The 25,039-nt window shown below is 46.0% G+C and overlaps 2 protein-coding genes across 21 annotated transcripts in view; both read right to left on the reverse strand.

The window, feature by feature from the left end:
• The window catches only part of ENDOV (endonuclease V), an 85,138-nt gene extending 78,083 nt beyond the window's left edge, over positions 1 to 7,055 (reverse strand). For 12 of the 13 annotated variants that reach the window (XR_003791914.1, XM_029211610.1, XM_029211607.1 and 9 more), the window contains exons 1-2: positions 6,987 to 7,055; positions 6,498 to 6,669 (exon numbers count right to left, since the gene is read on the reverse strand). Coding sequence is in view for 11 of the 13 variants with exons in the window: in XM_029211610.1 (XP_029067443.1) it covers positions 6,498 to 6,669; positions 6,987 to 7,042 (228 nt within the window). In the remaining 2 variants the exon portion in view is untranslated. The remainder of the gene's footprint in view (positions 1 to 6,497; positions 6,670 to 6,986) is intronic. The other variant, XM_029211614.1, reaches the window with a different exon arrangement.
• A 3,268-nt stretch (positions 7,056 to 10,323) lies between these two features.
• Positions 10,324 to 25,039, reverse strand: part of RNF213 (ring finger protein 213) — a 111,863-nt gene continuing 97,147 nt past the window's right edge. For 7 of the 8 annotated variants that reach the window (XM_029212153.1, XM_029212154.1, XM_029212155.1 and 4 more), the window contains 13 exons: positions 23,808 to 23,967; positions 21,771 to 21,939; positions 20,428 to 20,519; positions 19,426 to 19,677; positions 18,132 to 18,264; positions 17,706 to 17,789; positions 17,110 to 17,290; positions 16,638 to 16,839; positions 15,438 to 15,515; positions 14,315 to 14,509; positions 13,790 to 13,879; positions 13,518 to 13,696; positions 10,324 to 12,298 (listed from right to left, as the gene is read on the reverse strand). In XM_029212153.1, coding sequence (XP_029067986.1) covers positions 12,145 to 12,298; positions 13,518 to 13,696; positions 13,790 to 13,879; positions 14,315 to 14,509; positions 15,438 to 15,515; positions 16,638 to 16,839; positions 17,110 to 17,290; positions 17,706 to 17,789; positions 18,132 to 18,264; positions 19,426 to 19,677; positions 20,428 to 20,519; positions 21,771 to 21,939; positions 23,808 to 23,967 — 1,969 coding nt within the window. In that variant the 3' untranslated portion in view covers positions 10,324 to 12,144. Of the gene's footprint in view, positions 12,299 to 13,517; positions 13,697 to 13,789; positions 13,880 to 14,314; positions 14,510 to 15,437; positions 15,516 to 16,637; positions 16,840 to 17,109; positions 17,291 to 17,705; positions 17,790 to 18,131; positions 18,265 to 19,425; positions 19,678 to 20,427; positions 20,520 to 21,770; positions 21,940 to 23,807; positions 23,968 to 25,039 lie in introns of those variants that run through there. The other variant, XM_029212160.1, reaches the window with a different exon arrangement.

Raw genomic sequence — 25,039 nt, forward strand, 5'->3', positions numbered from 1 at the left:
AAGAAAAGGACCTACAAAAACAAACCCAAAACAATTAAGAAAATGGTAATAGGAACATACTTATTGATAATTACCTTAAATGTGAATGGATTAAATGCTCCAACCAAAAGACACAGGCTCGCTGAATGGATACCAAAACAAGACCCATATATATGCTGGCTACAAGAGACCCACTTCAGACCTAGAGACACATACAGACTGAAAGTAAGGGGATGGAAAAAGATATTCCGTGCAAATGGAAACCAAAAGAAAGCTGGAGTAGCAATACTCATATCAGATAAAATAGACTTTAAAATAAAGAATGTTACAAGAGACAAGGAAGGACACTATATAATGATCAAGGGATCAATCCAAGAAGAAAACATAACAATTATAAATATGTATGCACCCAACATAGGAGCACCACAATACATAAGGCAAATGCTAATAGCTATAAAAGAGGAAATCGACAATAACACAATAACAGTGGGGGACTTTAACACCTCACTTACATCAATGGACTGATCATCCAGACACAAAATTAAAAAGGAAACACAAGCTTTAAATGACACAACAGACCAGATAGATTTAATTGATATTTATAGGACATTCCATCTGAAAACAGCAGATTACACTTTCTTCTCAAGTACACATGGGACATTCTCCAGGATAGATCATATCTTGGGTCACAAATCAAGCCTCAGTAAATTTAAGAAAATTGAAATCATATCAAGCATCTTTTCCAACCACAACACTTTGAGATTAGAAATCAATTACAGGGAAAGAAACGTAAAAACCACAAACACATGGAGGCTAAACAATACGTTACTAAATAAACAAGAGATCACTGAAGAAATCAAAGAGGAAATCAAAAAAATACCTCAAGACAAATGACAATGAAAACACGATTCAAAACCTATGGGATGCAGCAAAAGCAGTTCTAAGAGGGAAGTTTATAGCAATACAATCCTACTTCAAGAAACAAGAAAAATCTCAATAAACAATCTAACCTTACACCTAAAGGAACTAGAGAAAGAAGAACAAACAAAACCCCAAGTTAGGAGAAAGAAAGAAATCATAAAGATCAGAGCAGAAATAAATGAAATAGAAAGAAAACAATAGCAAAGATCAATAAAACTAAAAGCTGGTTTTTGAGAAGATAAACAAAATTGATAAACCTTTAGCCAGACTCATCAAGAAAAAGAGGGAAAGGACTCAAATCAATAAAATTAGAAATGAAAAAGGAGAAGCTACAATGGACACCACAGAAATACAAAGCATCATAAGAGACTACAACAAACAACTCTACACCAATAAAATGGACAACCTGGAAGAAATGGACAAATTCTTGGAAAGGTGTAACCTTCCAAGACTGAACCACGAAGAAATAGAAAATATAAACAGACCAATCACAAGTAATGAAATTGAAACTGTGATTAAAAATATCCCCACAAACAAAAGTCCAGGACCAGATGGCTTCACAGGTGAATTCTACCAAACATTTAGAGAAGAGCTAACACCCATCCTTCTCAAACTCTTCCAAAATATTGCAGAGGAAGGAACACTCCCAAATTCATTCTACGAGGCCACCATCACCCTGATACCAAAACCAGACAAAGATACTACAAAAAAAAGAAAATTACAGACCAATATCACTGATGAATATAGATGCAAAAATCCTCAACAAAATACTAGGGAACAGAATCCAAAAACACATTAAAAGGATCGTTCACCATGATCAAGTGGGATTTATCCCAGGGATGCAAGGATTCTTCAATATATGCAAATCAATCAATGTGATACACCATACTAACAAACTGAAGAATTAAAAACCGTATGATTGGACTTCCCTGGTGGCGCAGTGGATAAAGAATCTGCCTGCCAATGCAGGGGACACGGGTTCGATCCCTGGTCCGGGAAGATGCCACGTGCCACGGAGCAACTAAGCCCATGTGCCACAACTACTGAGCCCGCATGCTGCAACTAAGGAGCCCGTGTGCCGCAACTAAGGAGCCCATGTGCTGCAACTAAGGAGCCCACCTGCCACAACTATGAGCCAGTGCAACCAAATAAATAAATAAATATTAAAACACCACCACCACCACATGATCATCTCAATAGGTGCAGAAAAAGCTTTTGACAAAATTCAACACCCATTTATGATAAAAACTCTCCAGAACGTGGGCATAGAGGAAACCTACCTCAACATAATAAAGGCCATATACGAGAAACCCACAGCAAACATCATTCCCAATGGTGAAAAACAAAGCATTTCCTCTAAGATCAGGAACAAGACAAGGATGTCCACTCTCACCACTATTATTCAACATAGTTTTGGAAGTCTAGCCACGGCAATCAGAGAAGAAAAAGAAATTAAAGGGATACAAATAGGAAAAGAAGAAGTAAAACTGTCACTGTTTGCAGATAGATGACATGATACTATACACAGGTAAATCTGAAGATGCCACCAGAAAACTACTAGAGATAATCAATGAATTTGGTAAAGCTGCAAGATACAAAATTAATGCACAGTAATCTCTTGCATTCCTATACACTAACAACAAAAGATCAGAAAGAGAAATAAAGGAAAATTAAGAAATTAAGGGGAGGCGGGGCTGGTGGTGGTGGTGGGGTGAATTGGGAGATTGGGATTGACATATATACACTAATATGTACAAAATAGATAACGAACCTGCTGTATAAAAAATAAATAAAATTAAAAAAAATGTATCTTAGTGGAAAAAAAAAGTAAACAGCAATATACTGGACCCCCCTCAAAAAAAATCTCCACAGTAATCATAATCTACTATCAACAGCAACTATAACATAACACATGTCAAAGTTTCACAGATCAGAGAAAAATACAAAACCAGCTTTAAGAGACATATGGGGACTACTGGGGAAATGTGTTATGGAATGGGATTCAGGTGGTGATGGAATAATGTATGTATATTTTAAGGTGTGATAATGACGCTGCCATTATGTAGGAAAATATTCTAGGACAGGTTTGCTGAGCTGTCACAACCTCTAGGAGGCACTCTTGAATCTCAGTGCACACACACACAAAGACTACAAAATCAGCTGAGTCTTAAGCAGAGGGTATACGGGTGTTCAATGTATTACTCTTTCAACTTTTCAGTATGTGCACACATTTTCAAGTTAAAAATCTGGGAGAAGGGATGAAATGAGAGAGTAGCATTGACATATATACATTACCAAATGTAAACTAGATAGCTAGTGGGAAGCAGCAGCATCGTACAGGGAGATCAGCTTGGTGTTTTGTGACCACCTAGAGCGGTGGGATAGGGAGAGTGGGAGGGAGGGAAACGCAAGAGGGAGGGGATATGGGGATATGTGCATACATATAGCAGATTCACTTTGTTATACAGCAGAAACTAACACAACATTATAAAGCACTTATACTCCAATAAATACGTTAAAAAAAATTCTGGGAGAAGGAAAAATCAGTTGTATAGTTAGCATGTGGGCATGATCTAGTCAGTAGTCTCTGTGAAGATATGCAAGTTTCAACCTAAGCTGGAGTTGTGCATTAGGCCCACCAAACGGTTGAACCAAAAGGCTGAACTGCACTTGAGGTACTCGATTCAGTTCTGGGTGCTGGATGTAAAAATGGGCCCTACTCACTGAGGGCAGGCTGGAGGGCAAGCAGCAAGTGAAGGAGCTGGAATCACCTCAGTGAAACTCAGGAGAAAACAGGACTGTCTTCAAATAGGAGGGTAGGAAAGGTTTGTCCTGTGCTCTGCACCTTAAGGCAGAAGTCACAAACAACTAAATTTCAGCTCCATGTGGAAAAGAACATACAAACCAGGCTTCCAACTATGGAACGGGCTCTGGTGTGAGGCCATGATTTGTCAGGGATGGTGAGGAAAGGATTCCTAGCTGTGCGAAAGGAAGACCAGTGATTCACAGCCTGGCTTTGCTTTGGAATCACAGGAAGGATTGTTTAAAAAGGTAAATATCAGTAAAGGGAGTGGGGCCCTGGAATCTTTTTTTTTTTAACAACTTTATTGAGATATAATTTACTACCATAAAATTACCTGAAGAGTATAATTCAACGCTTTCTGGTATTTACAGAGTTGTGCAACCATTACCATAATCCAATTTTAGAACATTTTCACCACCCCCAGGTAATTCTTTTTTTTTTTTTTAATTTGTTTTTTTTTTTATTTTATTTATTTTTGGCTGTGTTGGGTCTTTTTTGCTGCACGTGGGCTTTCTCTGGTTGCGGTGGGTGGGCGGGGGCTACTCTTCATTGCGGTGCGCGAGCTTCTCATTGTCATGGCTTCTCTTGTTGCGGAGCATGGGCTCTAGGCACGCGGGCTTTAGAAGTTGCGGCATGCAGCCTCAGTAGTTGTGGTGCGCGGGCACAGTAGTTGTGGCTTGCAGGCTCTAGAGTGCAGGCTCAGTAGTTGTGGCGCACGGGCTTATTTGCTCCGCGGCATGTGGGATCTTCCCCCACCAGGGATCGAACCTGTGTCCCCTGTATTGGCAGGCAGGTTCTTAATCACTGCACCACCGGGGAAGGCCCCAGGTAATTCTTATACCCATTAGCAGTCACCCTCCATCCCACTCCCTAGCCCTTGGCAACCACAAATCTACTTTGTGTCTCTATGGATTTGCCTATGGAATCCATATTTCTAAATGCACTTCCAGGCGACTCTCATTGCATAGATCCATGGTTGGGCATTTGGGAGTCATTGGGCCAGACTATTCCAAGATCATTCCCTAGTCTAAGCTTCCATAGCACAGGATGACAAGTGCTGACTACATCCAAGTAGCAAGCACTTTGCTCAGTGTTGGGGCTCCAAAAGAAATACAGTATAACCCTGCCCTTCAGAACCTACAGATGGTGGGAAAACCAGAATATACCAATAACTTTTCTTTGAGGTAAGGGGAACTATTCAAAACTATTATTGCAACGAGGGGAGGAAGACTACTGCAAAAGGAGAGTGGTCCTTTAACAGGCTGTAAGATCTGCGAGTACCTCCTAAACTGATAACTTTAATACAGTGTGAGAAGTACTGTAATAGCACATGCATAAGAAACAGGCCTAGGACAGAGACAAGGGGGTGGTTAATTCTGCAGGTACAGAAAGGTACAGAGCAATGGGAACAAGTGAACTGGGTCTTGAGAAGTGAGAAGTCATCCTCAGAATTAACAGTGGCTTAGCATTTAATTTTTGAGGGCTTACCACACGCCCATTATGCTAATTGATTTCCATATATGATCTCAATTATTCCTCACCAAACTCTGAGTCAGGTATCAATATATTTCTGCTGAATTTTGACTAAAGGATCTTCCAAGTAAAGCACAAAGACGCTGAGGCAGGAAGGTAGTAGCTTTGGGATCAGGCAGAGGAGCAGGGAGGGGGAAATGCTGAAGCTGCAGAGCAGAGGTTTCCTCGTCAAGCTCTTCTTTAGCCAAGGCTTCCTGAGCTGTTGACTCCAAAGGAATCGTGGGCACGCTGTTCATTCATTCACTTATCTATTCGATCGTCTTCTATGTGTCAGGCATTGAACTAGGTGCAGAGGCTACAACCGGTGGGCAAGACAGCATGGTTCCTACCATTGTGGAGTTTACATTCTGGTAGGGGAGACACACAGGCCAATTCCATCCCAGTGTGATAAAGAGGAATGAGAGGGTGCTGAGAGCAACTCCTGGTCTTGCAGGACGAAGGGGGGCTTACTGGAGGACCTAAGAGATGAGGAGGAGTTAGCCAGGAAAAACATTCCAGGAGAGGAAACATCACTGCTAAGGTCAGGCAGGCAGACACAGCAAGGCGTGTTTGAGGAAGCCAAAGGCCTCTGGAGTGGGGAGTGGGTGAGGAGCGGGTGGTAGCCAGAGGTGAGCCTACAGGGAGTTACGTTAAGCAGGGGTCAGATCACGAACGGCCTTTATGCCTTGTCCGTGAGTGTCACTTTTATGTACCATGAGATCACAGGATAGGCACTTAAGTGTCCTAAGTGGACTAGGTGGTGACCTGCTCACATTTGGTTTTTAGAAAAATTGCTCTGATGGCAGCATGGAGAAGGGACCCAGGAAAGATTCTGCCTGTCACCTACAGGAGAGGTGACGGTGGCACAGCCAGGGAAGGGACAGCAGCGATGCAGACAAGTGGATAGATAAGACTCCAGTGATTTTAGGGGGGAGAAAAAATGGAGTTCGTGTGTGACCTGCTGTGAGGGGTCCGGGAAGACAGAGATTTCCAGCTTGGGCAACTTGAGGGTGTGTTGCTGTGGGCCCCTGACATGGGGAGCCCAAGATAACGGCCAAACTTGGAGATCATGAGTTTATTTGGATGTAAGTCACAGAATGACTTCAGTTTTTGTCCCCTATCCTCTTCTTTTCAAAGGCTTCCCAATTCATTAATGAACTCCCACGAAAGGAGAAGCGGGGTTCTACCCTAACACTGTTCCCTGTCCAGAGCCCCACCTCTCTCACTAATGCACCTCGGGGCCCAGCGTAGCGGCCCCTGGCCAGCGTCCCCCTGGGGTTACCTCGAGCTCAGGGTAGCTGAGCACCACCAGGGAGGCGCAGGCGCTGACACTGTCGCCCTTCACAAAGGACACATCCACGCCCCCGACCCTCTGCAGACCCGAAAAAGCGGGGTCCCGTTGCCACGCCTCCGTGTCCCGGTCCACGACAAGTGTCTTCAACAGGGCTTGCTCCCTGAGGGCAGAAACAGGTCCAGCGGGCAGTCCAGCCCAGATCCCCCCACCCCGCGGTACGGCTGCGGCCGCCCACACACGGAGCGTCCAGGCCCGGGGTTCGGGGCTCTACCCGGGGACCCTCCCGGTCTCACCCCCTCCCTTCCCTGGGACCCAGACGCGTCGCCGGAAGCTACAGCTCCCGAACGCCCTTTCGCCCGCACGCCGGAAACGGTCGCAGGCCCCCGCGGCCCCAAGCCGGGGATTACGAGGTCGGAGGTCCGCGGGGAACCTCGTCGCTCCAGTCCCCGGATCTTACGCGTCCTCTGGCCCCATTACCGTTTCCAGAGCGACAGCGTTTCCTCCGGCGGCCTCCCAGCCGCCTTTCGGGCCATGGCGCGGGCCTGAGCGCCCCTTCCTGTGGCGTCACTTGCGGAGCGCCGCGCGCAGGCGCCGGACCGCATCGTTGCCATGGCGGCGCTCAGGTCGGCGTCCGGGACGTTGCCGCCTCGTGGCCTGAGGCCGTGCTGGGGACCAGCGGCCCGGGAGTAGCGGCCGCCGACCTCAGAGTCAGCCTTTCCCCGCAGCCGTGGGGGAAGGAAAGTTGTCCCCGTCCAGGGCCCCTGACGGGATCTGAAAGTTACACTAACAGATCTGCAGGAGAAAAGCACGTGTACACATTTTACTGAATTTCTACACGTACATGACACCTTTCACCGGAGAGTGGAGACCTGAAGTGACCAGAGCGGGAAGCTTTATACCCTTTGGATAAAGAAACAATGAATTTGTGAAGAATTGTTAAGGCAGAGGGGTTTGGGGCTGTGGGTAGTAAATGGTGAAACCAGTTGGAGGTTTGCTCACCTTGGCCTTAAACGCCCTGTCTCTGGTGATGAGAATGTCTCTCTCCCTCCTGGTACAGGGAGGGGACCTTTCACGTCGGAGATTTGGAGTGAAAAATGGGAGAAGAAGGAGTGATCTTGCTGCTTCTGCCGTTTTCTCGAATTTCTCCGGCTTAAGATCAGTACGCCAATGTGCCATATTTTGGGGTAGTGTGTCCTGAACGCCATCACCAAGCATCTGCCGCTTACATGACACCTTGACCTCCGTTTCAGGGACTCTTTTTGAGGACAGGACACAGTCCTTAGTGGAGCCAGACTCGTAAATTTGACCCGGTGGATCTTGGTGAGCAGAAAGACTTACTACGGACAACCTGTGGAACATTGACTGACCCCTGCTCTTCAATTGAATGAGTAGTAATTCCATTCTCTTTGTGCCAGGTGTTGTGTGAGATGCTGGGGTTACAGCTTCCTCATGGTGGAACTGCAATTGTGTTAAGTGCTGGAGTGAAAATAATATGGGAGCATTTCAAGGTCTGAGGTAGCAAAGAGGTTGGTGTATTTGAAAGGCAGCCAGCTAGGCTGAAGTGTAGCGATTTAACCCATGGTTTGTATTCTACTAGGGGAATTAAGAGAAGTATATGGATAAGTAATCTAGTCTGAATATAGACCTCAAGAGGAAAATACAGGATTGGAGTCTGAGGTTCAGGAAAAGCTTCATATGGCATTTGACCACTGGCGGCAAATGGGAGAGCCAAGATTTACTCTGCGGTCCATCTGGGTTGTACTGTGTGTCAGCCTTGTTGTGTTACAGAGCAGTCAGGACACAGAGGCATTTCGCTTTAGTAATCAGGAGTCACTCCATCTCCACAGGAGGCAGTTACTGGGTGCTGAGGAAGGAGCAGTGCTCTGGGTTGAGGTTCTGATGTGCTTCAGGGTACAGGCGTGGTGATGGGGAAGGAATGCTGGGGAATGTGTAACACTCCAAGTGGGTCTACGTGTGAAGGAAGGGGAGCAGGGTTGAAGGCAGGCCTTTATAGGATATGCAGTCGCAGGGGTGGCTTCCATGTGCTCCAGCTGGGCCCTTTCCCCTCCAGTTTCTCTCTGCTCTTGCCCCAGATGGCTTCCCAAAATAATCCCAGCTCCTCAGAAGGAAGCACAGTCCTGCTGTCCCCAGAATACACTTCAGTCTGATGAGGTTTCAATCTTGACAGCATTTGCTTTCTTGGGAGAAGGCACTTTCTTGGTGTTTTTCCAGTTGGAAATGAGATTCATAATGTTTGAGCAGGGGATTAATTAGTGAAGAGAGGGATTAGAAAGAGCAGGAAGCAATAAAAATGCTAATCATGGTTGGATGGATTGTTATTCAGCTCAAGGCCTCAGGCTTTCTTCTTCTACCTTCTCATTTAGTGTCTCTCTAGACCCAGCTGATACAGCGACCCTACACTTGTTGCGAACATATGAAGTCAGAGATGTAGCAGTGCTCTTGCACGGGGCTGGACATGGGTAGCTTTACCTACTGAGCAAAGCCCTTTCTTCACAGTGATTGTTTATCACTAGAAATTTGTTTCCGGGTTGGAATTGCCTGAACCTAGGAGTGACTGAAATAGCTCATGACTTGTCTCAGTTAACACGTGACGAAATCCTACAGCCACTGATGAAAGGTAAATAATTTACACACATAGTAAGGTCTTAGAAAGAAGGAGACAGTGATCAGTTGTGAAGATTTGCAGATTAAGTCATCACCAACCTAGTGAATGCTTCCTTCTGGGCTGAAAGCAGACAGAACTGTGGAGCAGGAACAATCCAGAATATGAGTGGAAATGAGAATGAGTAGGCAGGGCTAGAGGGGAAGGTCAGGGTCAGTGAGGAGCTACTGAGGAAGGGAGAGTAGGTGGACTTGACACAGACGCTGTGGGGAAGAAGACGCGGGGCGGGGGGCACGTCTCCTTCGTGAACCAGCGCCTCTTCTCCTTGCTGCGGTTCCAGACCATGGGGTTCTCTCCTGGAGGAACCTCTTCATTTGAGAAGAGGAAAATGCAGTTTTCCCCTAAAGCAGTGTTTTGCCACTGGAACAAAAGTGGGCTGCTGGAAATTTACTGTTTCTCCCTCCAGTGTCTATTTCCTTTTCCTGAGGAGCTGTTTGCCCATCCCACAGCCCAGCCCCCTGACAGAATCAGCTGTTACTCATCATTGGCTGGAGCTCTGCTATCCTCCAGGAAAGTCCTGTTAGGCAGGGAGTGGGAGGGCAGCCCTCTAGGATTAAGCTTTAGCCCCTGAGCCTGGCGACGGGGGAGCAGTGTGAAACTCCACTTCAGCTCTGCTGTCATTTTGTCCACAGGAAAAGTTTACCCTGTCACATTCTAAACCAGAGTGTATGTTTTCTGTCCAGAACCTTCCACTTTGGGACTTCCCTGGTGGTGCAGTGGTTAAGAATCCGCCTGCCAATGCAGGGGACACGGGTTCGATCCCTGGTCTGGTAAGATCCCACATGCCACGGAGCAACAAAGCCCGTGCGCCACAACTACTGAGTCTGCACTCTAGAGCCCGTGAGCCACAGCTACTGAGCCCACGTGCCACACCTACCGAAGCCCATGCGCCTAGAGCCCAGGCTCAGCAACGAGAAGCCATTGCAATGAGAAGCCCATGCACCGCAACGAAGATTAGACCCTGCTCGCCACAACTAGAGAAAGCCCACGCACAGCAACGAAGACCCAACGCAGCCAAAAATAAATAAATTAAAAAAAAAAAAGAACCTTCCACTTTATGGACACCCCTGCAAGGACATCTCCACGAACACATGAAACCATTCCCCAAAGCCTCTTCCCCAAAGAGGATTCTTTAGCAGCAAAACTCAAGTTTATTAAAACAGCTATGACAAGTATAACAAAATTTACATCTGCCTGTGCTAGGCCAGTGTATTTCTGTACAAACAACAAGATAATGCTAGATAATGGCAGTTAACACTTTGAAAGCATAGCATACAAAACAACATTATCTTCATCAAAAAAATAAAACCTTCATAAAAGTGGGAAAAAAAATTCTCCCCCCCACCCACCAAAGGAGGTCTTCACAGGCTGGCCAGCTCCATCCCAACTCTGAGGTATCAAAGGAGTTCCAAGTGGAAACTGAAGGGATGAACAAGCAACTCTCCCACTCTCACATCCATTAAATGCACAGTCCAGCTGATATTGTGGCAGAGTGCCTCTGCGTGGAATGATGCAACAATCAGAGGTTACTACATGCAATTGGATATTGTATCAAATCTGGATTCCTGTGCTCCCCTTTATCAAACATGGTGAAGAGAAACCAAAGTAATAGAAATGGAGCACGGATTCTTCTACGGCTCCCTCCAATGGTGCTGAAGGGCCCATGGTGTCCTTGGCGAGCATTTTCTATTTTTGTAGCTCTCCCCATTCCATGGGCCCAATTTCAAGTTGATTGAGTCATCATCTCATTCAGAATATGTATGAAAAGACATTTACCTCTGACTTGTAAACAGCTGTCATCCCAGGGCTAACAGGTGCTGAGCTATCTAGGAACAGGAATTAGTCCAGAGAGGCCAGAAGCATCAAGTAGATTTTGAAGAAAAGGCACAACACAGTGAGAAAAGCAGCACAAGATCAGGGTGTGTTGACTATTCTTTATTTCCTTTTTCAGAAATGTGACTGGTTTTATATTCTCTCTGAGTGTTATTATGCCTTGGCTGAGACCCAAAGAAAGGACCAGATAGTCATACACTTGGGGAAATCAAGACCACACTAAGAGTTCATGTTTATTTGGCAGAATGGTAGAGAGGCAAAAACTTCCCCAAGAAATGCCAGAACCATGCCTTTGATCCAAATTTACACTGATAATCTTTCATTTAGAATTTACTAGAATACTAGAACTGGAAGGAAATCAAACTAAGACACCGAAAGTGTCCTTGACTCTTGGCCCAGTGCTCTTCACAATGAAAGCTTGTGGGCTCTGACCCTGGAAATTTGGCAGTGACTCATTTGCGGGCTTGGGTGAGGGCTGGCTAGTTTGGCCTCACGGCACTCACAGAATGCCCTGACTTGTATTTGTGAGAAGACAAAAAAGAGTCTGGCACTTTTTCATATCTTCTTGAAAACCTAGAAATATTTGTACAATTTTCTGAATTTAAAGGAATGGAAGAAAGAAGAAAGCCAGATTCTCGTTTGTGAGTGCAGAATAAACTAGAAAAGAAGACAAATTAATAACCCCATTTTCCCTCCCTGTCACTATGCAGTGGTCTGAGGAAGAAGGGCCTGGTGGGCTGGGTACGTGCATGGTAAGAAGCTAGGACATCTGAGGCACAGATTCCTATATGTGAAGCTGAGAAACTATTTTTTGGTTTCTCCTGGAATGCAGAGGATGGTGGTTTATTCTAGTTTCATATAATCTTCAATTTTCACATCCTAATGAATGGTATTCAGAACATGAGAAGATAGTTTCAGAATATACACATGTTCCTGAAACAGCTTGGATCTCAAAAAGTTGTCAGCCAGACAGCACATCTTGGTCTCAAATTTAGTGCTGTGCCAATAGCTTTCCTTCTAAGCACGCACAAAGGCAATAGCCCACAAAGGAACCCATCCCACCAGTGAGGAGGCAAGAGCCTTCTCTGCCCAAGTCTCTTGCAGAGATAGAAAATGATTCTATCTCGTCTGTCGATTCCGTTTCAGTTCAGCAGCCGTTTTCCACACAGAGACACAACTGGAAAGCAGTATCTCTTCTGGGAACTGAGATTCCATTTCGGGAAGAATTTCACTCTCTTTAGTCTCCATGTAACTCACCAGTGTGTCTCTCAGGCTGAAAAACCAAGGAACAAGAGACAGCGTTAAACAGTCATGTGACATAAGGAGACCATCACTGGTTGCTTTTTCAGGTCGTCAGAGAACCAAAGTGCTCATGAAGGCCAGAAATAACGAGAGTCAACCAACTGCTGAGTTACCGACCTGGCACTAGAATCCTGGGTTCAAGGTTTTAGTACATCCCTGCTGCTCCCCACACTGCAGTGCACATACCCTATGGGATGGAGCGCCCCTTGATAGGGGCCCCGTCAGATGGTTCCAAGCACTCTAGTAATACACCTGCTTTACAAAAAAAGCCTCGCCATTCAAAAAAAGCTTATATTCCAGTTCATTTGTATTAACAAAGATCGTAAATTCTCTAGAAAAGGGATCTTCTTTCCCTACACTAAAAGTCCAGGATAGTAAAGACTTCTTGAATAAATTCAAAGAATACAAATGTAAATAGGCATATGCCATATACATAATGGAGGAAAATAGCAATTACGAAGTGTGTCGGTGAGGAAAACTGGAGTTTCACTATCTATCCAGTTAGAAAAACAGTAAAGCTAAATCCCTACCTCAGGCCACACATAAAAATAATCGGTTAACAAAACAAATGTAATATATAAAACTATAAAAGCACAGGAAAAAACATGGGAGAATATTTTATAACCTTGGGATAAGACTCTTATAGGTATATTTTTCCTGAAGAGTCCTTGGAAACTTCTGTAGGAAAATTCTGCCAGATTTGGCTTCATAAAATTAAAGACAGAGCATTTGTAACAAAACAGATAAAAGATTAAGAAAAAGACAAATAGCCCAAAAGAAAAATAATCATAAGATATCAAGAGGCAATTTGGAGGAAGATATACAAATGGCTGATAAATATTTTCAGCCTCACCAGTAAGTAGGAAAATACAAGCAAAAATGAGATACCATTTTTGGGCCATTAGATTGGTAAAAATGTAAAAGACGAATAATATCCAATGTTGGGTATTCTTATACACTATACATTGGCGTAGCTTTTTCTATCAAATTTAAAATGCACATCTCTCTGACGTAGGAAGTCCACTTGTTATAATGAGAATATATGACTTTTTTGCAATTGGTAATGGTACATCAGCAGGAAACCAATTTCTGCAGTAACGTAAGAATGATTTTCACGACTGCGGAAGATCTCGGGAGACGCGGCAGAATGTTGTATGTGTGCCTCGCTCAGCAGGCTTACAAGCCTGTACCTCCACTCAGGGTTGAAATTCTCCGCGGTCTTGGGGTTCTTTAGCTTCAAGACCATCATTTCGTGAAGTTCCAGGAGGAAGGCATCCAGGCCAATCTGATTCAGGAAGGTGTTGAGCAGCTTAGCATTTTCAGGGCTGAGATCAACTTTGTACCTTGGACTGATTTCCCCAAATGGCTCCTGGAATGAAATAAGAACACATGACACACGGAAGCCTGGGAAGGGAGCGTGAGGCTCCTTTCGTCCAGGTGGACAGGAAGAGGCCAGACTCACTTTTCTCAGTCGAAGCAGATGTTCAGACTTGTGGGCAGAGAGGAACTGCCAGAGGGAGATGGTGTGTTTTAACTGGCATCTGTTTAAGGCCTGAAAGAGAAAAGAACTCCTGAATAGGAGGTGCTGTTTTCACTTGGCCCTGCACTGATTCCACCTCCCTCACCACAGAGGCACCTCTGCTTCGTCCACTAATTCCCTGCCTCATCTCCAGAACGTCTCTGAAAGCCCTCTCCCCGCTGCAACATCTCGGGGTCCACCAGCGGCGTGCAGTTTGCAGGCACGCCTCCGCACATTTGCGGCACTGAGTCTAGATCTTTAAGTTCCAAGCACATCTCCGCCTTTCCCATCAGTGTGTTCTGACTACACTGCGGGCTGGCTGGGGGAGGGGGTGTTCTTGCCTCCCCTCCTTTTCAGGGGCTGCTTAGATCAGTACTCCCTGGGTGGTGGTATCCCAGTGGGAAGTGGGGAGATGACGGAGGGGGACAATGCTGATTTCCTTTGGAGAGAGGCTGACATGAGACCCACCTTTGAAACCTGTGAGGCCTGATCACCCATCCGCAGCATGTCTTGGATATACACATTTAAGTGCATGTTTGGATCCCCCCCAGCTGTGCTCAGAAACCCCAACGTGACTTCTATGGCAGACAGAGCTTCACAGGCATCGCTGTAGGACTGCAGTTGTCCTCTGATGGCACTGATGGCCACGTTGGGGAGGGGGCTCTAGGAAGTCAAAAGCAGGATAGAGTTCATGGTTGGGGCTTCCTGCGCACTGCTACTTGATAAGAGTGCTTACCTTCTTCACTGCTAAGGCCACAAAATGGGACAGACTCTCTAATTTAAACAGCAGTAAGACTTCCCTGGTGGCGCAGTGGTTAAGAATCCACCTGCCAATGCAGGGGACACGGGTTCAATCCCTGGTCTGGGAAGATCCCGCATGCCGTGGAGCAACTAAGTCCGTGCGCCACAACTACTGAGCCTGCGCACCGCAACTACTGAAGCCTACGTGCTTAGAGCCCGTGCTCCACAACAAGAGAAGCCACCGCAATGAGAAGCCCACGCACCGCAATGAAGAGTAGCCCCCGCTCACCGCAACTACAGTAAGCCTGCGCGCAGCAACAAAGACCCAAAGCAGCCAAAAAAAGCCAAAAAAAGCCCCAAAACAGCAGTAGTTAACACTTGGTGCTTGTTAAGTGTCAGCAGTACTTAGGTATGTTACAGAAAGAGAGATGAACTCACTGAATCCTCAAATCAACTTGGTGAAGATATGCATATGGACATATACATACATACAAACCACACACATATACATCACACACACACACCCCCCACACACATAACACACATAAACCAGAAAAGCAGGAATAAATAAATTCTCTGAACCATTTGCATCAGCATACACAGTCATGACATCATTGCTAAAAAACTACAAGCACAAGATTTCAATCTGTTTATACTCAACAAGAAAACTTCTGTTGATCTGCTGTCCTGCTTGCCGTCTGGCAAGAGCACTGGGCTCTGAATGTAGGGAGGCCCTGAAACTCTTTGGTGCTCATGGCAAATGCCAGGAGTGAGGGTGGAAGAGTCCTAACATGGATGGAAACACTCTGATAAGGCAGGGGCACACGCAAATAAGATTGATCATCATCACCTGTGGCATTTTGTTCTTGATGTCCATGAAGAGATGTTCATAGTTCCAGTCACGTCTGTACACCAGAGTGGGTATTCCCTAAAGTGAGAAAGAAAAGAGTCTTTGGAAATGGAATCCACTGTGGAGGTTTCCATCAAATGACAATATATGCTTGAGCAGAAACTCAAATGTAGTCCCATGCGATTCAGTGCACCAGGCAAAGCAGGCAGCTCCTCGTTGCCACGTGATGTCCGTGTTTAACCCGTAATCTATGGAAACAGTGACATGAGGAACCCAGCCTGGCCTTTGTGGCCAAGCAGATACTGTCATGTAGAATACTGTGGCCTGCAGGCCGCCGGGGGAAGTAGGTCCTGAGGACCTCCCAATGGGACACTGAGAACAGACTGAATGAGGGGGCACTCTGCTAACAGGGAGAGCAGAGTGAATTAAAAGCAGGCTTGAGCTCAAACAGTTCACAGTTTAACTGTGGGCAGGGAAGGAGCATAAATATACTGAAGTACCATACCCTTGACTGGACCTGGAAGGAGCAAGTACAGCCCAGGTAAAGAACAGATGTGGAAGTGCAGGGTGCATTCAGGGGAGGGAGAGTGATCCAGTGTGTGAGGTTATGGGGTTCAATGTGGGGAACTGGCTAGAGACAGGGTCAGGGCAAGGCCACAGGGCCTTTTGTGCCACATGTGCATCAAGGTTATCCAACAGGGCGGTGGGATGCAGATCTGGAAGTAAGAAATGTGGGCTAAAGAGCCTGAAGGCAGGGACCAGTTGGGAGCTACCGTAGCAGTGGAACTTAAGGACAGATGCTTTGAACTAGAGCAGCGGGCTCTGGTGGTGAAATGGGGGTGCCTGATGGCTATGGTGGTGAAACGGGGGCGCCAGGTGACAGACTGTGTGTGCAGACTAAAGGAAAAGGGGGGAAACATTGAGGTTTTGGCGGTGCCATTAATTACGGCATAGAAATCCGGGCGATGAGTCCATTGAGACCTGCAGACACCCTTGGGGTAATGAAGTGTGGATCCAGATGCATAGACAGCTCCGGAGAGCCGTCAGCCCCAGTGGCAGGGGTGGTCGTGGACACTGGGGGTGTGGAAGAAGGGTCCGTCGGTCCCTCCTCACTTTGAAACCACTGTGATCAAAGCCACACTCAGGGCAACTTTTGCAAAACAGACACGCCAACCACATAATACAGCAGGTCAGCCTTGCCTTAAGCGTTAGCCTGGGCTTGCCCTGCAGGAAGCGGCTGATGATCTGGCGCTGGACCTTCTCCAGGTCAAGCTCCTGCAAGGTCTCCCCGCCCTGCTCCACGTGGTACTGGCAGTTGGAGAGAATTAGTGGAATCAAGTCCCGCTCCACTTCGTAGCTGATGACGTGCAGGTCGGCGACCTCGGAGGCGTCGACGGAGTAGCTGGGGGACAGATAGATAGAGCTCAGCACTCCAGTCATGGCCTGGTGATATGGAGTCAGCTCCTGTCTGATGTTGCCATGGGCTGTGCAGATGAAGGGACATGCAAATCTGTGACACTTGTGAGGGTGGCCGAAGGGTATCTGTTCGAGGAGGACCTGAAGCCTGGCTCGCTGTCCCCAGGCCTGGGGACCCTGCTTCCCTGCTTGTGCCGCCTCAGAAACGACTTCCTGGGCTGGAAGGGCGTCCCCTGCTGCGGGCCTGCATGCTCACCTGTTGTCTTCCTTGGAGAGCTTGTCTACTGCGTAGACAATTTCGTTGTGCAAGTTAATCAAGTAGCTGACTAAGGCGGTGGAGCAGAGGCCCCGGCCCTGGCGGCGCGGCAGGATGACTTCAAAGTCAGTGTCCAGATCAAGGTTGCGGCTGCAGTAGTCTTTAGGTAGCTTGATCTCACCTTTAAATGACAGAGGGGCAGTCACCTCCCTGCTGTTTCTTTCACAGCGTCAGGACTGGGAGCCCACCACGGTGGGAGTGGGAGCAACGCAGAAGCCACCTCGACAGAACACAAAAGAGCTGGGAACCAGGCGTGCTTTTGCTTCCCATCTCTATTTTATGTGCTGATAAGTTTCAAATGTTCTCAACTCCTTTTTGATACCGTATTTATAGACTCAAGAGGACTGAGGGTTTGCTCTTCCTGATATGTTATGCACTCATCTCAGACACCCCACCAAGAGTCCTCAGATCCAGCATTAGATGCACACAGCATGGCACCGTGCAGACGTGGAACAAGAAGAGTTAGGCTGGAGAGAAAGGGCCTTCAGAGAGGTGCTCCTATAATGTTTAGTGTTAAAGGGGATTTGACACTTTACCATTGGTCTCCAGCGATCGCCTCAGCTTGTTCCACGTCGACAGAAAGATAATGATTCTGTCGCAGGATAACTGCTTCAGCCCATCTGTCAAACAAAACACTTGTTAGAACTCCAAGATAACACCTACTCCGTCTAGGTCAAACCAACAGACTTACTTGCTCTTTGACCCCTACCTTCATGCCATCACCAACACGTTCTAAATGCTGTTTAAACTAAAGCTGAGTTTGAGGAACCAGAGAGGGAGGTGTTTGTCTGTTACGGCAAAAGCCTCTAATGTGTCCCAGGGATTCACAGCACCTACTGCCTTATGCTACAAGCTTAGGGTACAGAGCACACATTAGCCCTGAACTGGAGTCTCTGAGTTGGACTGATCCTTTTGAACCACAACATGGATCGTCCTGATCCCCTATGAGAGCAGAGACCTACCTGAATTGTGACTGCTAATGAAACTTCTGATGGATCTGTATTCAACTTCTGAAACATTCTGGAATCGTTTCACTAGATTCCTTTGCAGGGCCAGAATCTCAGGCAAGAATTTCACCAGTCTCAGTTCTGCTTCCTAGAGAAGGGAAGACCGCCAGGAACACTTTTTAATGTACTGGGGAAACAGACTTCAAGGCTGGCTCAGGATGTGTATTTGTAGTTTAACCTGGTCAACGTGCCATTTTACATGATGACACATAATGATACTTGAGAATGGGGAACAGGCCACACCATTCTTTCAGCAAGTACCTAGTGACTGCTTACAACGTGTTGGCCAGTGTTCTTCTACCCTCTAGAGGTTGGGGAACAAACCCGTAGGGCCGACACATCAAATGTGTTTGCCAGAAGCTGATGAAAGAAAGCAGCCTCTTGAGCCCATGAGATGGGCTAGGTGTGGAGAGGAGCTGCTGAGACCAAGAAGACCAAGCTTTTAGGCAATGAGGCTTGGCGCTATTCCGGTGTCGTTCTGAAGACCTAGGACCTAAGCTTCTTCAGTTTAATGGACCTGTGCATATCCGTGACAGATCACAGTATTAACACAATGGCCTTCCCACTGGGAATTCATTTTCATTAACTGACCCACAGAAGTTCCTGAGTCATCTTACTTCTTCCTAGACTGCATATATTGGTCCATGGAGGGAAATGATTAGAAAATCTATTGTAGAGAATAAAAGTTCACATGGATTAAAGTTAGGAACCGTGTGTAATTCTGGTTCTAAAAGATATGACACACACTTTACTGCTCTCCTCCCCACAATCCCACCACCACCCTCACTCCGAATGGTTCAGGAACAGGGAAGATTCCTTGTTTGTTTGATTTTGGCTGTGCATTCTCAACTCGAGTTATTTTATTCAACAGACACTCATTGGTGACTAACTGCTCCAGGCACTGGGGGCAGGGGTGAAGATGAAAAGACAAAGGAAACATTTTCATTGTATTCTTTCTTGCTGAGTGATTGGGAGAGACCCTCCTGGCCCTCAAGTTCTTTACAGATACCTGCTAATTCCAACTCGTGTACATATTTCACCTGTGACTTTATGTTTCAAACAACTCATATAGATTGATGTGTCTAGAGATCTCTGCTCTATCCCTGAGTCTTCTGCCAGAGACATTCTATTCAAAAATCAAAGTAGTCTGATGGCTGTCCCATCCTCAGGACTAATCGGACTAAATGAGAGTGGGGCCTTCACGTCTCCAAGGGACATGTAGGCAGCATTCACGGCGAGGCAGCCTCACCTTCTGTAGGAACTTCCAAAGGACGGGCACTGTTTCTTTGCCATTCTTCTGCTCCACAATGTGCTGGAGGTTCTCAATGGTGATCCTTTTCCTGCAGCTCCACATCTTAGAGCAGTGAACCACGCTATTCTGGGGCAGGTGGGGCAGGAAGGCCACCGGATCACTGTACACGATTTTGGCCACAGGGTTGGAGCTGATGCGCTCATCTTGGCTGATCCGAGTGTTCACCGCCAGGAGGGTTTTATCTAGATGCTAGGTAAGGAAAGCGACATGGGATCTGGAAATGAGATGCTACTGCAGACAGGCTGGACACCTAGTGACCTTACCAGTGGGCAGATTCAGAGACCCACCCTCCTCGTTTTAGCCCGTAATCAAATATTCATATTTGCCATCTTTTATTATAATTTATGTGATCCTTATCTGTAGGCTTTTATCTTCCCAAACAGAACAAGTCTCACAGACCTATATTTAATTAATTAATTAATTAATTCATTCATTTATTTATTGATCTTGCCACACAGCATGTGGGATCTTAGTTCCCCGACCAGGGATCACACCTGTGCCCCCTGCAGTGGAAGGCAAGGTCTTAACCACTGGACCGCCAGGGAAGTCCTCAGAGACCTTTATTTTATTACCATTATTTTACTTGATGACTTCTTTTTCCTGATGGGCCTAGTTACTCTCAGTAACATTCTTATCTGACAGGGTTTATTTCTTTGCCTCTTGCTCTCACATTCTGCTGTAAAAAGTAACGGAGAGAAAACTACTGCCTGCACTTTCCCAGTAATTCCTCAACCCGACACACTGACCAGCCTTGGGAGGGGATAGGATGGGGCGGGGGCAACAGGAGGGTGGGGTGACCGGATAGAGAAACCTAAATCTGGGGCTTAGCCTAGGGCTTCAATAAGGGACACTCGGACAACAGACCAAGCACTCAGTAGAGGCCCAGGAAACACGCTCCCACACTTTCCCAAAGTAGCCCTGTAGCTATGCATCACTTACCTTTAGTTCCGGCAGAATAATAGTCTCAAAAAGCTTTTCCCAGCTGTTCCTCTTTTCTCTGGTTGACAATTCTGCGTCAAAATTTAAAGACCCTACAAAGAAAAATGTGTCTGTTACCAAGAAACAAAAGCAGTCTGCATAAACACTAAATAAATGTTAAATTGAAATAATGCTCCTTTTGGGGTTGGGGGCGGGTATATCTTCCTAAATTAATCTCAGCATTTAAAAATGGTTCCTGCTGCTGCCACCAACCTCATGATCTTCATGAAGAAACTTAGAACTCTAAGAACTCTAACCCACATAGTTATCATCTTAAAACCATTCTGAACAAAATTACTGAAAGGACAGTACTTTAAATCAGAAGCCCAGGGGCAAAATAATGGTGGCCAGTGGTAGCACCAGCTGCCTCAGCTGCTGCCGCCACCTGGGCTTGAGAATGGAGGCGGGACCCTGTGGATGCCCGCGTGATGCAGAGTGCTGTGGAAACTGTTGGCGTGCTTCTAGAATTTGATCACTTTGTCAGTATGATACTGGGTGAGCTTACCTAGTTTGTAACTGCACTAGAATGAGAGGCTTAAAATAAAATAAAGTTTTGCTAAATGGAAAATATATACTGATGTTGGCTTCTGGCAAAAAAGCTCCTGAAGTGGGAATGGATTTTCTTGTAAAGTAGCAGAACTTTTTATTGCTATTGTTATTATTTTAAATAACATTGTCATTACAGTGGTAATTTTAAAAGATTTTTGCAGGTAAGCAAAAAGAAAACAAAACTGTTCTTAATTCCACCACTCAGAGATAACCCTCTTACTAACTTGTCTTACAGACCTTTTCTTTCTGTGTGGACTTTAAATTTTAAAATAGAAAAATTAGCTTAGCGAACATAATAGATAGCCTGCTTTTTCATGTAACAAACCATGGACACGTGCATACATTAAGTCAGCCCACAACGGCGGTATCTTTTAGGAAAAGCAGATGCTGCCCCCGCAAAACAGGACAGATGTACAGAGACCAAGCTCCAAGCGCTCATCAAACATTAGTCTCTCTGATGGTGATGTTTCTTTAACACACATCACCTGTTTGGGATGACGACAATATGCTCCCTATACAGTGGGTAAACTACAACGGAGGCTGACTTTTGAAACGTAAGCCTCCCCAAAACACCGGCATTTAACACTCTGAGCACACCCAGCAGGGGATCAATGGAAAGGCCCTCCCCTCCCCCACTCTCTGGAAGGTGCATGTCTTCCTGCTTCCCCTTCCTCTCGCTCTGGGGTCAGGACGAGTGCGCTGCTTCCTCTGCCGGCCACGCCCCACGCCCCTCGGCCCCATGCCCGGCTCCTCACTGTGGCCGTGCTCTCTGAGGAGGCGGCTGAGGACAAGATGCACCACGCTGGCGGTCTCATCTGCACTCCTCCCCAGCGTCTTCATTAACTGCTCCAGGCCTCTCTGGATATGCTGCAGCAGAAACCCTTCTGGATCCCTCACCGGAGGCTTAATGATGTTCATCAAAGCCTGTGGGGGCAAGGGGACAAAATGTCAAGCCAGATCTTGTTTGTGGAGGAGATGGCAAGTTCAGGAGAGGTCAGGAGGGGTGAAGAACCAGCCCCGAGCCAGAGGAGAGTCTCTAGGAGGGATGTCAGTGTGATTCAAACAGCAGTGGCGAGAGAAGGCTCAGAAGCAGAAATGACCACAGGTCTGAAAACAAGTGGCTTCTATATCCTCAGTGTGAAGTAAAGAATTTTCAAAGCCTGAACTTTTTGCTATCGTGGTTAATGAACTTAGAGGAAATGCAGCCTGCTCTCTTTCTTCCCCAGAGCTGCAGCAAAGACAGGTAAAGTCATGGTTATTTTAGCCTCTCCATTCCCAGGTGTGGACCGGAGACATAGAGCCGTTCATTAAAAATTGATTTTACATAATCTGACAAGTACTTCCCCCTTACCACCATAGACCACAGTGAGAAAAATTAGGATATGTGAATTTTATATTATGTTTTGCATTAGGTAACAATGACATATTTGAAATCCACAAGAAGTGGCTAGAACTTTTTATTTTTTCAACTGTTTTAAATAATTTATTAAACATTTTAAATGTTTATTAAAATTTAAAAGTCAAAGTACAAATTATAGGAATGACAATTAAAAATTCAGACCAAAAGAGTTTAAATAATGCTAAATTTTTTATTTCAATTTTGATTTTAATTAAACTTTCTAAAATATTTTCAGGGCTTCCCCAGTGGTGGAGTGGATAAGAATCTACCTGCCAATGCAGGGGACACAGGTTCGAGCCCTGGTCTGGGAAGATCCCAAATGCCGCGGAGCAACTAAGCCCGTGCACCACAACTACCGAGCCTGCACTCTAGAGCCCGTGAGCCACAACTAGTGAGCCCACGCACCACAACTACTGAAGCCCACGTGCCTAGAGCCCGTGCTCCGCAACAAGAGAAGCCACCGCAATGAGAAGCCCGCGCACCACAATGGAGAGCAGCCCCCGCTCGCCGCAACTAGAGAAAGCCCTTGTGCAGCAACGAAGACCCAACACAGCCAAAAATAAATAAATAAATAAAAATTTAATAATAAATAAATAAAAAATAAAGTATTTTCATATTAAGTGTTTTAATTCTAATGTTCGATATCCATCTAATTGTCAAAGTAAAAAATTGGTATCATATACAGTTAGCTTGAGGTCATATTAATATCACCCTGCTGGTTACCTTTTACAATTATTTCCTTTTTTAAACTTTCAACAAGTTACTTTTAGAATAAACCTTATGCCTTCTATGGAAAAAAAAAAAAGAATTCATACCAGGCTTCAACATGTTTCATCTGGACCTACATGCACTAATAAATGTAAGCTAATAAGATTTGTTTTATATTGTAAAGCATTCCTTGTGTGTTACTATTGCCAATAATATGCTAATGAATGAGAACACCTAGAACCACAGATTGGACCTTCAAAGAGGAGTAAGAAAACAGTTACTTATTTCTACCAAGTATCCTAGCTAAGGATACTTAGTTATCAGAGAAGCAGTACCTTCATACTCTCTGAAAGGACAGAGTGGACCAATTCATTAATCTCTTTTCCCTCACCCAAGCACTCTGCCACTCAGATCTTCCCCATACTTCCTAAATAGTTTCTGCCTCTGATGTCAGTAAGGGCACAACACACAAACCTCACAGCATTCAAACCTAGGAAGTAGTCTTGTGTTTCAAGGGGCAAAATCAGAGAACTCTGGAGCGGGAAAGGGGTTAGTCACAATGAAACCAAGCAGGACCCGGCAGGGCCTTCCCAAGAACTGGCTAGGACTTTTTAGACAAAAGGATTCACTGTGAAAAAAATTACTGCAGAAACTAAACACATGGTTGGGCAGTACAATGCTCTACCTGGGGACTTTGGGTGGCTCCCAAAAGCATAGCCAAGTGAGTGAGTAGCCGGGTGAGAAGGAAGACCACTGGGGACAGCTCTCGGTCAGATACCATGGCCTCGCCTCTCAGTGGTGGGTTTCCCAGCACGTGGCCAGTCTGAGTTCTGTCCATCTTGTTTCTGGAAAGGACAAGAGAAGACAGGGTGAAGGCTGAAGATCACCATTTCTTCTCAGCTCTGGGGGCACACTTCCCATTCTTAGGACCTGGAGACCAGGTTCAGAGTTTTGAAGAAAACAATGTTGAATTACATAGTCTACTAAGCCTAGACTACTTTCCTGTATTAGAAGATTTTTTTTTCTGCGGGGGGGCCACACCATGCGGCATGTGGAACTTCCCTGACAAGGGATTGAACCCATGCCCCCTGCAGTGGAAACATGGCATCTTAACCACTGGAACACCAGAGAAGTCCTAGACCACTGTCCTAAGAGTCTTCTTCTTTACAGACTGACCTTTCTGGCTGACTAAAAGCCCACAACAGTGTAAAGTGGCTGTTTGTGAAACTAGTGGTTGCCAGTGGGGAGAGGGAAGGGAGGAGGGGCAGTATAACAGTAGGGCGTCAAGAGGTACAAACTATTATGTATAAAATAAGCTACAAGGATATATTGTACAATACAGAGAAGATAGCCAATATTTTATAATAACTATAAATGGAGTATAACCTTTAAAACTGTGAATCACTAGATTGTACACCTATAACTTATATAATATTGTACATCAACTATACTTCAATTAAAAAATAATAATAACTTTGAAGGACTTCCCTGGTGGTGCAGTGGTTAAGAATCCGCCTGCCAATGCAGGGCACATGGGTTCAATCCCTGGTCTGGGAAGATCCCACATGCCGCGGAGCAACTAAGCCTGTGAGTCACAAATACTGAGCCCGCGCATCACAACTACTGAAGCCCGCGCACCTGGAGCCCGTGCTCCACAACAAGAGAAGCCACCGCCATGAGAAGCCCGCACACCGCAACGAAGAGTAGCCCCCACAAGGGGGCTTCCCTGGTGGCGCAGTGGTTGAGAGTCTGCCTGCCGATGCAGGGTACACGGATTCGTGCCCCGGTCCGGGAGGATCCCACATGCCGCGGAGCGGCTGGGCCCGTGAGCCGTGGCCGCTGAGCCTGCGCGTCCGGAGCCTGTGCCCCGCAACGGGAGAGGCCGCAACAGTGAGAGGCCCGCGTACGGCAAAAAAA

Source organism: Monodon monoceros, unplaced genomic scaffold (genome assembly GCF_005190385.1).
Source record: "Monodon monoceros isolate NGI ecotype Baffin Bay Population unplaced genomic scaffold, NGI_Narwhal_1 Super_Scaffold_9, whole genome shotgun sequence".
In the NCBI taxonomy this organism is placed as follows: domain Eukaryota; kingdom Metazoa; phylum Chordata; class Mammalia; order Artiodactyla; family Monodontidae; genus Monodon; species Monodon monoceros.